Raw genomic sequence first — 15,854 nt, 5'->3', positions numbered from 1 at the left:
CTTTCTGGAGTCACGTGTGCACCGCAAGCCTCTGCTTTTAACGTGCCAACATTGGAATGCAGACACCTTCCAGGAGCCCCTTTACACCAGGGTTCAAAATTAGTAAGTTCTCTCATCTGAGAAATAATTGAAAAAATAAAAGGCTTCTTTGGAAACCACATCTTCTCCCGTCTCCCACCCTTTTTTCTCTACTCCTTTTCATGTCCAAACTTTTGGAAAATTTTAGTCTGGTTTTTAATTGCTGCCTCCATATACCCAAATCCAATCAATCATAGTTCTGATTCTACTTCCTGAATATCTCTGAAAATCATTCACTTATCTATTTTGCTACCTTGATCCAAGCCTTGATTATCTCTTCTTTGGCAATAACCTCCTATCTTTCCTACATTCACTTTTGCCATTGGCTTACACAGCAACTAAAATGATAAAAATCTAATCATGTAACTCCTTCCGAGAAAATCACGTTTTTTTCTTTAACTATTGTCATAGGATAAAGTTCAGTATCATGGTCTTATGGGGACCTGGCCCCTATCTTAATTCTCTGATCTGTCCTGGATTCCTTATGCTATAATCTTTTAAAGTTTGTTTTCACATCCATTAAGTTTTTATCGCTTTACCAACTTAGCACACTGCCTGAAATATTTCTACAGCATTCACCTCAATCCTACTAATCTCACTTTTTGGGTTTTAGCTTAATTTAGGACCATCTTCTAGATATATGCTGTCATTGTAGCATTTATCATAATTATAATCATTTACTTGACATTTATATTTTTTTTGCTAGATGTAAACTTTGTAAGAGTTTTTATCTGCTTCAGTGATTAATTCCCAGTACCCAGCTCACTGCCTGCGATGTAGCAGGCATTGATACATTTATTGAATGGTTGAATGAATGAAACAATGGGCATATTAAGAGTACAAAACTTGATAAAAACTAATCTTTTACAGTGAGAAGAGAACTTTTTATTAATATATTGAGATAAACTACAGAGACTGAAAAACAAAAATTCATCATAAATCATTCAGCAGAACATTCATTAAATATCAAATGCATTTTCTTTAACGGAGTTCTCACACAGAAAACTTTATTTGTCTGATATAATAACATTAAATATTTTACAAATCAGACATTTCATTTTTAAACTTAATTTATAATTTTGAATGCACTATAGACAAAGTAAGCCCTCCTTTACCAGTTTCACTTCATTTAACTTAGACAAGGCTTCCATTACAATTCCATCACACCTTGAAAATTACCTGCAGCTTTTCAAAATACAAACTAAACTTCACATGGAAAGAAAGTATGTAGCAATCCAAAAACCAAAAAAAAAAAAAAGGTAAGAAGCATTTCTTAATACAAATAAATTACAAAACATCATTTATGTGTTTCCTCTCATTGGTATAGTCATCCAATTCAAAAGCAATTCATTTTGAAACTAATGATTGCAATACTCCAATGTCATGAAAAATAGCTATTATTTTAACAGTGTACTTAAATATAGCAAAGTAGAGTATGATATTGCAATGTGCAGAATCTTGTGCTAAAGGGAATGAATGAGACAATGAGGCCAGGTGTCATCTGCTATGCAGTTACTAGACATTTTGGCAACCAGCCATCCCAAGTTTTAGTAACTTACTAAATTAAGACATTTCAAGAAACACTTCTTACCCCTGTAAATTTCCAGATTGCTAGATATAGAAAGATACAATTACATTTGAATATGGGCCTTATTATAGGAATCTGCATTAAATCATTAAAAAGATCAACAGAAAAAATTCACACCAATGAAATTCAGTGGACTGATTTTTCAAAGTTAGAAATAAGAATATCCACTGCTAATGGAAGCCCTGCTCTGTGCAAACATAGTGTGGTATATATTAAACAATCACACATTTGAGGTATTAGCTGGAAAAAATATATATATATACACCTATACATAGACACATCCACAGGATATTCACAAATCTATTGGCCCCAACACCAGCAGATAATCAAATTAAATGAAAAGGAATCACATACCAACAGGAAAAAGTTACGCATAGGGAATTTACAAAAAATATGGTTACATAATCCTTAATATAAGGAGTATGTGTTGAATTAATATTTTGAGGAAAAATGTTTCCATTTATATGAAAGTATTTATTCCACAGTAATGAAACAAAAAAGAAAGCCTGAATTCTAGGAGTGTGCCTGCCAGATTATTAAAGAAATAATGTGCAAGAATTATTAAAGAAATTATGTGCAAGAATTCCTTGAAAAGCCTCATTCTATCCACTTTTTCTTTGTCATTGAAAATTAGAATTTAAAAACATTTTGAAAATTACTGCCAGACTACTCCTTTCTTTTCCACTGGCTTATAGAGAAGTTTATGGATTTTTAACTAGGCAGTAGTCCAATATGACCAACAGACAAGGTTTTCAGCTATTTAAGGGAAAATTAAAATTCAGATTTATTGTTCATTTTCATTAGTTTTTCTGTTTGGATAAGAAAAAAAAATTAAGGACTTTCAGTTTGCTTCACTCAGTATGAAGACGGATAGTAGTATGGGTAGTACAGAACTGAAGCTTCACATGGGGAAGCTAAATGGACAGATTCTCCTATTTTAACCACTTGGTCCTTTGATATAAAACTTGCTTAATTGGAAAGATGGCTCATTTGGTCCTCAGGCTAACATCAAGAAATATTTCACTGCCTTAACATAGGTGAGAGATTTATTTTTTAATGCACTCTATTGGAATACACTAAGTAACATTAGCATTTCACAGGTGTTGAATAACTGTTATTTTTTTAAATTATGAATAAAAGGGAAACCAAAAGCTTAATCATTTCTGTAAATATTTTACATCTAGTTTAAATGAAGATTTAATAGGAAGAAAATTAAGCATTAAAGTGCAATTAAAGTGAAGAGCTGGCATTCCACATTCCTGTTCCTGTGAACACCTGAACTGACAGAAAAGCAGAGCATTTTAATGCATTGGCATATATATGCCTTAAGGAATTTACTTCACCAAATCTTTGTAAATCATAAAGAAGCATGTAATGATTATGAAACAGTTATTTAAGAATTCAAATGTAATCTGTTCCCAAAATACATTATTTTCACTTATTAGATGGATTATAACTTGACATTTCTCATTGTTGAGAACTCAGTTTTCTTATTTGATCAAAATTCTGAAACTTACAAATGACCAAATGACTAGCACCAGTCTATTTGCGAACTAAGGAATCAAAAGAAGGAGAAAAGGTACTATTTCTTTTCTCCACAAACCCTCTCAAGGACAATAATGTTTGTGTGTATGTATAAAAAGAGATAAAAATGTAAAGCATTAATAAATATAACTGCCAAACTGTTAAAATACCAGTTACGGAAACTAGTAAAACAAAACTCAAAAGATTGAGAATTTATAGGTGATGATTAAAATGATCCAGTGATATTGCAAAGCTCATGTAGCTAAAAATAAGATGGCAAAATATTGAGATTTTTATTTAAAAAGAATAGTAAACATGAACATCTTACATCTTAAGATACCTAAAGTCTTCTTACTTGGTAAATTTAACCCAGAATTCTAAGATACTTGTTGAGCCTTTACACCATGATATCAGTGATACTAAAGACTCAATCTTTACTTACATACTTTATGTGGCTTACATGGTCAGGTACTCAGTCATTTTCCAGTTGTTTGAAAATTTTATCAATCACATTTCCCCTAACATTTTATGAAATGTAACGGAATGCAGCAATGCAAATTAAATATAATACTGTGCAAAAGCCATGTATGACTTTACGATATATATTTTATATCACTTAACTTGGTAACTTTACCTGTCCCCTTAAAGCTGGAATTAAGGAAAAAAGAATCTAGTCAACAAGAAGGTAAGTTCGCATAATTATCAACTATAATAGTGTAAATTTCCCATTAAAACTGAAAAAATAGTTGAAATTTCTCATTTATATTTTTATAAATTTTCTGATACATATGAACTTTCAAAATTAATTAGAATGCTATGATCTTTTTTAAAAAAACTTATATTCTACACATTCGAGAGAATATTTAAAGTTGTATTTTTTTTTAAAGGTCACATTTCTAAAAGCAAGTTGGTTAAGTTGTCCAGTTTTCCTAGTACAGTGGTGTGTTTAGTTTAACCTACTAATTCAATCAGGCATTTCTACTGATTCACCTGGAAAAGGGTATACAAGAACATTTTTAAGAGATCATGTCAGCAGTTTTATTCAGCAGATGCCATAAATTAACTACATTCAGAAAAAAATTTTTAAACAAAAAAGCAAAGCCACTCTATCTAGCATTTTCTTGCTCACAAAAACACTACCAAAGATATGTTCATGTTCCATTAACTGAGTATGAAGCAAAATCATTAAAAAATTACAACTGTTAACAAAGAAGACTAGAAATCAAAACTTTTGTATCTAATATACAGGCACCCAAAACTTCAATTTCCAGCTGTTTTTTCCTAATTTTATGTGGATTTAGTTATTACAAGGAGCTTATTCCTACAGGATTACTTGAATTTTTCAATGGTGAGTAGATTTTAGCTCAGAATTTTTTAAAGATGACTTGCTTTCAATCACTATTATACCTGCTTACTATTGCATGTGGCCAGATACTGTAATCTAATTATATGTTTAAAAGTTGGCAATAGGGTTAAAAGGCACAAAGCTATATTTTAGTAATAATTTTTCTTATTTGTAAAAGAACCCATATATTTTTGGATCCTGCTTAAATGATTACTTAGAAATTGCAAATTTCTGTAGGGGAAAAATTAGGTGGGTCCTTTTTGTAAAGAATAAATTTTAGCAGCCTTCAAAGACATATACATGAACATTTGGAGGCCTTTTAATTACTGGAATTGCAAATGGCAGAACTGCACTTTACTGTCGAAAAGACCCTTTTAATTTAATATTCATAGCCATTTCCTCATATTTTCTTTATTAAAATCTATCAGTATAACATTTCATTTCTATGCATGTATATGTATAGCAATTCATAAAACTAAATAGTAAACTGATACTCTACACCAGTTCATTTATCTCAATATATATATTGGAATATAATGGCAATATGAAAAATATCAATTCCCTCTAAGCTGATAATGCTATAAGATTTTACAGAAAGTTAAACAATTTTTTTTCTTTTTGAAAAAGTTTCTTTGTTTAAACTCCACATATTTTGACACCTTAACAAAGAAAATGTAATTGTGTCATATAACATTTATTCCATTAATTTAAACTGAAGTGTCTCATGGAGCTAAACACAAAAGAATTTAAATAAAAAGGCAATAAACTTTATGTACACAAAATGATCATTCCTTAAATATTTACATGACAAGGGAAAAGATGGAGAATCACTAAAACTAGAAATTGCTACAGGTGTGACAATCCTCTCTCAAGACATTTTTAGTTAGGAATCATGTAAGCTTTGAAATGAAAATAACTGCAGAAGCATAACTAAAATATTAATTTTAGTTTTCAGTTCTTACTATTTAAAGGAGCCAGTGGGTCATTAACAGTCTAAGATTTTGGGAACCAACCACTCAGATAAGTTTTTAATATAAATCTTTGTCTTCATCTCTCATGATGATACTAAACTTACAGAAAAAATAGAGTAAAGGTATAAATTAAAATTCCAGTTCATCCTCCTTTATACAGACTGGTTAGCCGCTCTAATTCTTTGCAGTTGTCCATGCTCAAGGCATCTGCCTTCCTTCGGAGCCGATCATCACGGTATACTTTTGCTGCATATTGCATATCCGTTTCTGTTAAAAACAAAAATATTTTGCCAATTAAATAATAATTTGCTTCATCTGGTTGCTTAAACTCAGATAATTCTTCATAGAAGCCCTTCAATATATTGCCATTAACTGACTTTCTTTTAAAAAAGAAGAAATCCAAGTACTACTCCCAGTAGCCATTTTAGTGGGGGAGAGGGGTAACTTTTCTTTAATTGAAAACTTTATTTGAAGCCTAGCATGTAAAACAAACACAGAAAAGAAATAAGGATAGAATCTTGTCAATTCAAGTCAGAATCCTTTCCCTCCACTCCTGTCCCCCGATGGTTTAAAAGTCTTGGCCTCTTATCCTAAAAATATCATATGTTATACAATACTGCTAGTGGTTGTTTTTGCTGTGGTCTTTTGTTAAGGTTTCAGATTAATTATTCCAAGACTAAGTATAAAAATTTTCAATCTTGTTCTGAGTTTACTTGAATTAAAAAAAATATATATATAATAACATTATTGAAGGAACACAGAGAATGCTTGTTATATAATCATAATATTGGTATTCAGCAAATAAGTATTTCTGAGGCTTCCTTCAGTATATGGATAGCACAATTACTGTAAATATATAGACTACAAAGCAAAATTCAGGAAAGTATCTCTTGCTTTTTCCTGTTATTCTCAGCCATTTCACTGTTTATTAATACTTCTAAAGGGCATGAGCACTTAGAGAAGATGTAACAAAAAAAGGAAAAAAGAAATCAGTTACTGTCCAGAAAACAGTGGCCAAAGTAGAAGACATCTGGTTTATATGCATCAGCCAGGACCACATTCAAAATATACTCACAGGTAAGAGTGTATTCCATTTGTAAAGATCTCCAGAAATGATCTTTATTCAATCAGTTGGGCTAGGATTAACAACTCAGTCAATATTACTCTACACCTTTTATTTACAAATAATACACTTGTAAAATCTATTTACAGGTGACTCTTCCCAAAAGAAGTAGAGGGGAAGGGCATGCCTCTAGTCCTTGCTTGGGTGAGAGGCAAAGTCATAAAATGTAACCAAAATGTTTGTACCCTCATAATATCCTGAAATAAAAATAAACAATTAAAAAAAACAGTTAGATGAACCAAAGCGCACACTGCTAACCAATGGCAGAGTCCAGACTTGGCATGGTGGCTTGCACCTGTAATCCCAGCACTTTGTGGGGCCAAGGTGGTAGGATTGCTTGAGGCCAGGAGTTCGAGACCAATGGCAGAGTCTATATTTCAATCCAAATCTCTAATGCCTAGCCTAATATTCTTTCTACTACTTCAGATTATTGCTTGCATTTTATAAAACACTCACTTTACCAATGCAGACATTACAGAGTGTTATTACTAGAAGTGACTCCACAACAGAAAAACCCTGGCAAAAAAATATCAACTGGTCAACAATTTTTTGATAACATTAATTTATAAAACAAGATTGTTTCAATCAATGAATGAAACAGTCAATGAATTGATTTGTTTTGAGACAGAGTCTCACTCTCTTGCCTGGGCTAGAGTGCTGTAGTGTCAGCCTCTCTCACAGCAACCTCAAACTCCTGGGCTCAAGCGATCCTCCTGCTTCAGCTTCCCAGGTAGTTGGGACTACAGGCACATGCCACCATGCCCAGCTAATTTTATTTTTCTATTTTTAGTTGTTTGGCTAATTTCTTTCTATATATAGTAGAGATGGGGTCTTGCTCTTGCTCAGGCTGGGCTCAAACTCCTGAGCTCAAGCAATCCTCCCACCTTGGCCTCCAGAGTGCTAGGATTACAGGTGCGAGCCACCACGTCCAGCTCAATGAATTGTTATACTGAGCTCTTTCCTCTATAGATGTAATAAAATTGCTTAATTTTATTCTGAAAAATTTCTAACTATACAAAAGTTAAAAGGGTAGTACAATGAACACCCTAAAACTCTTTACCTTGATTGACCAATTCTTCACATTTTATAAAATTTGCTTTAGCTCTCTCTCTCTCTCTACAATAAAGGCTGTTGTTACTATTGTGGTTACTTTGCAGAACCATTTGAGAATAAGTTGCAGCCATCATGACTTTTCATTTCAAATTACTTCAGCATGTTTCTCTTAAGAACAAGGGCATTCTCTTATATAACTGCAATATAAATTATCAAATTCAGAAATTTAACAATGATTTAATACCATTATCTAATGTATAGTTCATATTCAAATTTCACCAACTGTTCTAATCATGTCCATTATAGGTGTTCCCCCACCCCTCAAATCCAGTCCAGGATCATACATTGCTTTTAGTTGTCATGACTCTTTAATATCCTTTAGTCTTTTGTTTCATTGATATTTCTGAATATAAGCAATGTGTTTTATAGATGAATGACTTATTAAAAACAGATTTAAATAGAACTACTGATAGCAACTTTAAAAGACACATATAAATGTGTGCAGTACAGTTGTAGACAACTTGGTGTAGTGGATAGAACATGGGCTGAAACATCCATGAAACCTATTAATACTGATCCTGCTGGCTTGTTAAAAGATTGGACTAGATTATGCCAAGCAAAAACATTTGGTTCATGGTAGGATGCAACAATAAATAATAGTAATTATAATAAATAATATTGAACACTTGCTAGACACTATGCTAAGGGCTTAACATATTATCTGTTATGGTCCATATTGTAATAATAAGATTAACTGAAATTTAGAGAGGTTAAGTAACTTGGTATAAGAAATGTATTATAGTCAGGGTCTTGGGAGGCAGCCGCAGAGTCTATCTACACTTTAACTTTGATATTATACTACGTTCCATAAATATATCTTTTCCACTTTTCTTATTTACATAGTCAACTCCCAATTATTTAAGTTAATAGAAATAAGTATACATAATCCAAAAAATTATCCATCTTTGGCTGAGGACTAGGATTTGTATTTGAAAGAAGATATATAATGTGCTAGTCATTCATTCTAAACTCAATAAACATGTTTTCCATATATTCATTCCTATGTATTCATTAATCATAACTCAATTGTTCATATATCCATCAAATATTTATTTTTCCTATGATATGCCAAGGAATATACAAAGGTGCTAGAGGTTGAAAAAATTAAATTAAATAAATAAATAAAATTTGGTGTTTACTACCCTTGATTCCTTTGGCTAATGCAGTTTTTCAACCTCTGGACTGCTGCCATTTTGGGCTGGATTATTCTTCGCAGTGCAGGGCCTGTCCTGTGCACTGTAGGATGCTTAGTGCGTGCCTGGCCTCAACTCATTAGATGCCAGTAGTAACCCCTCCCTATCCCACCCCACCTCATGACAACACACAAAATGTCTCCAGACATTACCAATGTCTCAGGGGTGGTGACTCACTCCCATTTGAAAACCCTAAAACCACTAGTCCAATGTAACCTTCTCCACACTGAGACCAGACTGATTTCACAGACTAAGGGTCAGAAGTCAAAGTCACCTCTCCTCTAACTACCATCATATAGATGAGGAAACCAAGGCCAGAAAGGTTAAGAACTCTCTTAGAAGTATATAAAAGTTACATTTTATCAAATTTTCCCTAGCAAATGAGAGATGATAATTGTTCACATTTTCTGAGTATTTTGTATGTGTAAAGCACTTTATTGCCTGATTTATTTTTTACAAGTCCATAAGGTTATTATTGAGAGGACTTTGGAACACAGGGCTTGGATTCTGGAGACAAACTGACTGGTTTGAATCACAGACTACCTCTATAACCTTAGTAATCTTTCTTTGTCTTGGTTTCCTCATGTGTAAAATGGGTATAATAATCTCATAGTGTTCTTATGGAGGGTGTGTGTATATATATATATGGTGCTTGGGACAGTAACTGAAGCAGTAGGTGTTATATAAATGATAGCTATTATCTCCTCCTCCCACTCATCACCATCACCCATTTTACACATGAAGAAATAAACTCATAGAGGTTACAGTATTTGGCCTGAATCACTCAGCTGAAAATTTCAGAGCTAGAATTCAACTTTAGTCTGTTTAATTCAAAGTGAATCTTCCTAACACTACGCTACATGGTCTACGTTATTATTTATAACAACAATCACAAAAACAAGAACCACAACAATACTCAGTTCACATGCATGATCTACAGCAGGTCATATGGTCAATCTTTTTATATTGCGACTGTTTCTTAAATTAAGAAAACTGAGGCTGGAAAAGGTTAAGAGAATTAAATGTTCCCAAAGGCTTCTCTGTGTATTAAGTAAATAAAAAAAAAGGAAACATCATGTCAATAAAACTCATTGTATATTAAGTGATAAATGTTAAGTCTAAGTTAATGAAGAGTTTCAAACTTAACTCTTTGAAACAGGATGCATCTTAAAACTGATGACATAGTTTATTTGCCAGGATTTTTTTTCTTTCTTAGTAGTATATAAAATAATGATGTATCTTACAATTGCCATCTTAAATACAATGAAATGTGGTATTATTCACTTGTTCAACTATTTATTGGTAACAATATACAAGTACCATTTATTAAGTCCTTACTATGCACCAACTACCGTGTTAGGCCAGATGTGTCTTTAAAACATATTATCTCATTTAAGTATTGAGCTCCAATAACATGCCAGGAAATTCCAGAATATTCCCTGGGTGGGAAAATCTAGAGGAATCAATTCCAAAGACTGTGAATAAGTTTTAAAGTGTTAAATATCTGGCATGCAAAAAAAAAAAGAATATTAAATAACTGATAAACTTACTTTGTTGTCTTTCTTTCCAACAATTATTTCGAACATTAGTCACATAATCTTCTTCCACACTCTTTTCTACCTTCTGTAATAACATTCCTTTATATTCATTTTTAAAGTCCTTGTTGACATAATAAATAACACCCAAATTTTCTGTCTGCATTTTAATGGTTTGCCCTGATCCACTGTAAAAGAGATGCATGATTATTATTTTTTTAATTAAAATTGGACATTCTAACATGCTACTATAAACCAAGCTAACAAAAACCATTAAAAATCATTAAAAAGTTACTGTTGGTAATACAGGTTGAGCATTCTCAATCCAAATGTCTGAAATCCAAAATGCTCCAAAATCTGAAACTTTTTGAGTGTAGACATGATGCCATAAGTAGAAAATTCCATAGCTGACCTCATGTGATAGTTCAGTCAAAGTGCAGTACAGTGTACAGTAACCTTTTATCAAAATGCAGCATGGCAGGTGAAGACTGCAAGCCTGCCTGGGTTTGTTGCTGCTCTTGTTTAATGGCTGATACAGGAATTCTGGTGATGCTATCTATGCTGCTTAGTTACCCTAAACACATTATTTTTTCACTGTAGTAACAGCATGTCATATTTTCTACTGTTAAGTACTTAGGTGTAAATAAGTGTAATAAAAATGATTGCTTATCAGTAACATATAAATTCAGAGTCAGGAATGATAGTGATGTCAAACCACAGATTTTCCAAATGGGTGGCTGAGATAGTGAGACCTTTGCTTTCTGATGCTTTGATGTGCACAAACTTTGTTTCATGTACAAAATTACTCAAAATATTGTATAAAATTACCTTTAGGTTAAGTGTATGAGGTATATATGAAACAAATTTTGTGTTTAGACTGGAGTATTGTCATGAAGATATTTCACATCATATATGTAAATATTCCAATATCCGAAAAAATCTGAAATCCAAACCACTTCTGATACCAAACATTTTGGATAAGTGATACACAACCTGTATTTAATTGCCTAAAAAAGTAACCACACTTTTAATATACTATGTTCTTATAAAGTTCTTTCAATTTTTAGTTAATAAAAGTCTTATTTGGAAGAAATAAGTAATTCTTATTTTTAGACCAATCTGTTTTTAATACTGTAAAATCACTGCCAATATGATTTTATAAAGTTTCCTTCATGTTCATTGTATTACAGAATTGTCTAGAATGGATGCTGTTATTACATTCCCTTTATGTCTTGAACTCTTATATAAAGTATACAGTAGAAAAATACTTCATTAAAAAAATTAATATTTGCCTTCATTTAATCAATTTTTTACAAAAGTCATTTTTCCCTTAATGACACAAATCTATGTAAGATCAATCACTGCTTCTTGTCTTTAAAGTATTTTTTATCTTTAATGTCAGCAAATTATCAACCACATTAGACTGCTATCAAGTTTGAACACAACACTTCTGTCCTTATCCACAAATGGACAGAAATGTAAACTAACAATGTAATACAAATTTATCATGTAAAGTAACTATTTTAAAAATTAGAAATTTTTAAATCTGGTACACTTGTAGTAATATGTTTAGCACTTAAAAGTTGAAAAGAGCACAAGCCCTTTAAAAGAAGCCAGATAAGAAACAGCAAGAATTCATTTTTGTAAAACTTCACTTAGCTACTTACGATCTGGGATATAAGGAATAAGGAGGATTAGAGACCATCATTTGGCTTAATAATGACACGAGGATCAATACAATAATGGGCATCAGCTGGATAAACACAGAAAAACCTCCCTATAAAAAATCATCAAAGAATAACAGATTGTAATATAACTGTAGTTGTCAATAATCCAAGTTATCATACATTTTTAGAGGCAGAAAGGACATTTGAGAACATCTAGTTCAGTGCTTTCAAGTCAGCCTAATCATACCAACTTCCTAAGGTAATTCTTAACAATGTAACTTTCCAGGCACATCACCAGGAGATTCTGATTTCAAAAGCACTGACAAAACTTGATCTCATTTACAGATGAGGAAGACCTCCTCTCTCACTCTCTCTCTCTCACACACACACATAGAGACTCTACCAATATGTGCAGGTTGAAAACTATTTTTACCTTGGATTTGAGGGTAGAAGATGGGAGCTGATGAGTGGCAGAGCTGGGGCCCAGGCCTTTTAATTTCTAGTCTAGTGCTCTTTCCATTTACCTTTCCACTTCATGTAATTTAACTGCTATAGGCAATTAGGTATAACTGCATTAGAACAAGGCAAGTTACCTCCAATTTAAGTTTTTCAGTATTAACTAATTCTAAATTCTTAGGGACCAACATTAACAAGTTACCTTCAAAACATGCACAGTGCAGGTGTACCTTCATAAGAATCACAGAAAATCAAATCTGTGGGGTTACACTGCCCAACCGCCTCCCACCCTGACCTCTACTCCTGTTCCTACATTATTCCTAAGGGATTTTCTAGTCTCTATTGAACACCTTTGTAAGAGAAAACTCATTATTTCCTAAAACAATCTGCCCTATTTTAAGACAACTTTAATTGCTTTTCCTGAGCTGAAATTTGCCATCTTTTGATTTCTCATCATATCACAAACATACATCTCCTCTTTCTTCTTCTCTTTCATGTCCACTATGTCGATGTTGATGTTGATGGCTATAACCAGCTCGTCCATTTGAAAATGAATGTACAGTACCTAAAAAATTAAAAGCAAGGTTAAATTAGGGAGAGCAATGATGATCAGAAAAATATTTTCCTTTACATTTTTCTTTAACTTGTAAAACGTTACTAAAATAATGCATGTTTATTTTGAGAAGTATATGCTTATTGTCCTCTCCTCTTGTGAGTGAATGGTAGACAGAAACAAGAATGATTCTTCCCAGACTCCACCTCCTTTAAAATAAGGCAGAAGTTGCTTCTTTATGAAAACTTGAGTAAGAGTTTCTCTACATACAGACTTTTGCTGTGGCTGGTTGTTTTTACAAACCTTGGATCATTATTCTGAAACTCTGCTTTCTACATTTATCAATGGATCACAATCATCTCTAGAAATTAAAAGATAGCATTCTAATTCATTTTATAAAAAACAGTTATACAATATATCATGGGACAGGTGGACCACAATTTATTCAAACAATCTCTTGCTGTTGGGCATTCAAGTTGTTTCCAAATAAGGTGACCAATCAGAAATGGCTACCACTGACAAAGTAAACTACATTACAACTAGCAAAATAACTGCAAATCAACTACTGGAAGAAAATTCACTATCGCCTGAAAGAGTTCTGATTGTTCCTAGAATACTTTCTGCCAAAATTACTAGTTTTAATAATTTTTCTGCAAGAGGTAATTATGTATTCTAATATGTTAAAACACAGGTTGTATTTTCAGTCATGAATTTACATTTATAGATCCTCTTTAAGGATGTTTTGCAAGATGTCCTATCAATGACCACAGCCTTTCTCAATAATATTCAGAGAAGGCTACCAGGCCAGCTCGTATTGCTACATTCATAAAAATTCTGCTAATCTTGAATGGGATGTTTAATTCAGTACCTGAAGTAGTGAATGCTGTGAATAAGACTGAAGCTATAATTTTAAATACCTTAGTGGAGCTATGCTCAAAGAAAACTAATTTCCACCCAAAAAAACTGACAGTACAGTAAGTCCTCACTTCATGTCACTGATAGGTTCTTGGAAACTGCAACATTAAGCAAAACAATGTACTGTATGCCGTAGGAACTTAACTCTTGTTTACGTCAATTAGCCTATCGTAAAATGGGTTTGCTATAAAGCACATTATGCTTAAAGCTGCAGTTTCCAAGGACCTAATAATAATGTCAAATGTAACTAGTGTTCAGTATTACTTATGTTGGTTCTATAAAATCTGTTCATTTAGTAGCATCACCTTACTGTGATAGTCTAATTCAAGTGATTATTTTTATCTTAATGTAATTAAAAAAAAACCCAAACGTTTACTTTGTGTACAGCCTATGAGTCAGACTTTTTACTATTTAAATGAAAATACAGATGAAGACCTCCACAAACATCCAAATTAGCAATCTATAATGTTACTAAAAAAATTTACAAAGATTTCCAGAGAAGCAATGTCCAATAGTCATCCAGGATATAGAGTACCTTCCATAATTGTAACGGCACTTAACCTAAGACACTGCCACTAAATTTCCCGTTTTCTTTCCTTTTCCTTAGCTTTATATAAAATACAGAATATCTACACTCTTCTTTTTTTTTTTTTTTTTTTTTTTGAGACAGAGTCTCACTCTGTTGCCTGGGCTAGAGTGCCATGGTGTCATCACAGCTCACTGCAACCTCCAACTCCTAGGCTCAGGTGATCCCATTGCCTCAGCTTCCTGAGTAGCTGGGACTACGGGTGCATGTGACAACATCTGGCTAATTTTTCCATTTTTAGTAGAGACAGGGGCTCACTCTTGCTCAGGCTGGTCTTGAACTCCTGAGCTCAAGCAAGCCTCCTGTCTCGGCCTCCCAGAGTGCTAGAATTACAGGTGTGAGCCACTGCACCCAACCTACACTCTTCATTTTTTAATTAAAATATATTCTAGGGGAAAGGTAGGCTATAATAAAAGTAATAACCCTAACATTTTTCTCCTACCTTCATGAAAAACCATCACAGGATCATAACACCATAAGAAATGTAGAGGAGAAGGAAGATATATCTCTAAATAGTATAATTGGAGGTAAGGATCTCTAGTTTTTTAAAATATAATATACATAATTAGCATTAAAGTACCTGAAGGAAATCCCCCACCAAAAAATATATTAAACAAGTCTTCTGGAGTTATATCAGCTTCACAACCTCTATGGAAATTAAATCTGCCATTGTTTTGGTGATTACAAGCTTGTTCTTCACTGCCTGTGAGATCATACTGTTTTCGTTTTTCTGGATTGCTTAAAACAGCATAAGCGTTTCCAATCTCTGCAAAAGTAATGAGTAAAAGTTGGTAAGCAAAGTTTTTATATTATAAAAGATTGTCCTATATAAAAACTGTCATGTTAAAAAAAAAACTACTTGAAACTAATCAAGAAAATTGTAAAAGAAAAATAATTTTAAAGCTATTATATATTCTTACAATTATACATATTGCTATGTCTCAAGATAACTTTTTACACCAGACAGGTGAGTCTCCTACTGCCTTGGAAAGAGGAATGTCCATCTTTCCTTTCTTTAGTATTGTGCTTCATTCCGTAAAATACTACTTCTTCCTTTTTAAGTACCCTAAGCTAGCCATTTATCAAGGTCATTCAAACCAATAATAACAGCAGTAGCTACCATTTATCGAGTATTTATTAACTGCCAGGCTATGCTCAGCACCTTATTTATTACATTATCCAAAATCCTCACTTTACAGATGAGAAC

At 32.7% G+C, this 15,854-nt stretch overlaps 1 protein-coding gene across 2 annotated transcripts in view; it reads right to left on the bottom strand.

The window, feature by feature from the left end:
- Positions 1 to 940: 940 nt before the first annotated feature.
- The window catches only part of DNAJB14 (DnaJ heat shock protein family (Hsp40) member B14), a 44,346-nt gene continuing 29,432 nt past the window's right edge, over positions 941 to 15,854 (bottom strand). For both annotated transcript variants that reach the window (XM_020284609.2, XM_020284610.2), the window contains 5 exons: positions 15,228 to 15,413; positions 13,064 to 13,158; positions 12,138 to 12,247; positions 10,486 to 10,658; positions 941 to 5,773 (listed from right to left, as the gene is read on the bottom strand). In XM_020284609.2, coding sequence (XP_020140198.1) covers positions 5,649 to 5,773; positions 10,486 to 10,658; positions 12,138 to 12,247; positions 13,064 to 13,158; positions 15,228 to 15,413 — 689 coding nt within the window. In that variant the 3' untranslated portion in view covers positions 941 to 5,648. The remainder of the gene's footprint in view (positions 5,774 to 10,485; positions 10,659 to 12,137; positions 12,248 to 13,063; positions 13,159 to 15,227; positions 15,414 to 15,854) is intronic.

The sequence above is a fragment of the Microcebus murinus genome, chromosome 29 (assembly GCF_040939455.1).
Source record: "Microcebus murinus isolate Inina chromosome 29, M.murinus_Inina_mat1.0, whole genome shotgun sequence".
Lineage (NCBI taxonomy): Eukaryota > Metazoa > Chordata > Mammalia > Primates > Cheirogaleidae > Microcebus > Microcebus murinus.
The sequence above is the reverse complement of the archived record's forward strand: the minus strand, read 5'-3'. Positions and strand labels throughout refer to the sequence as shown.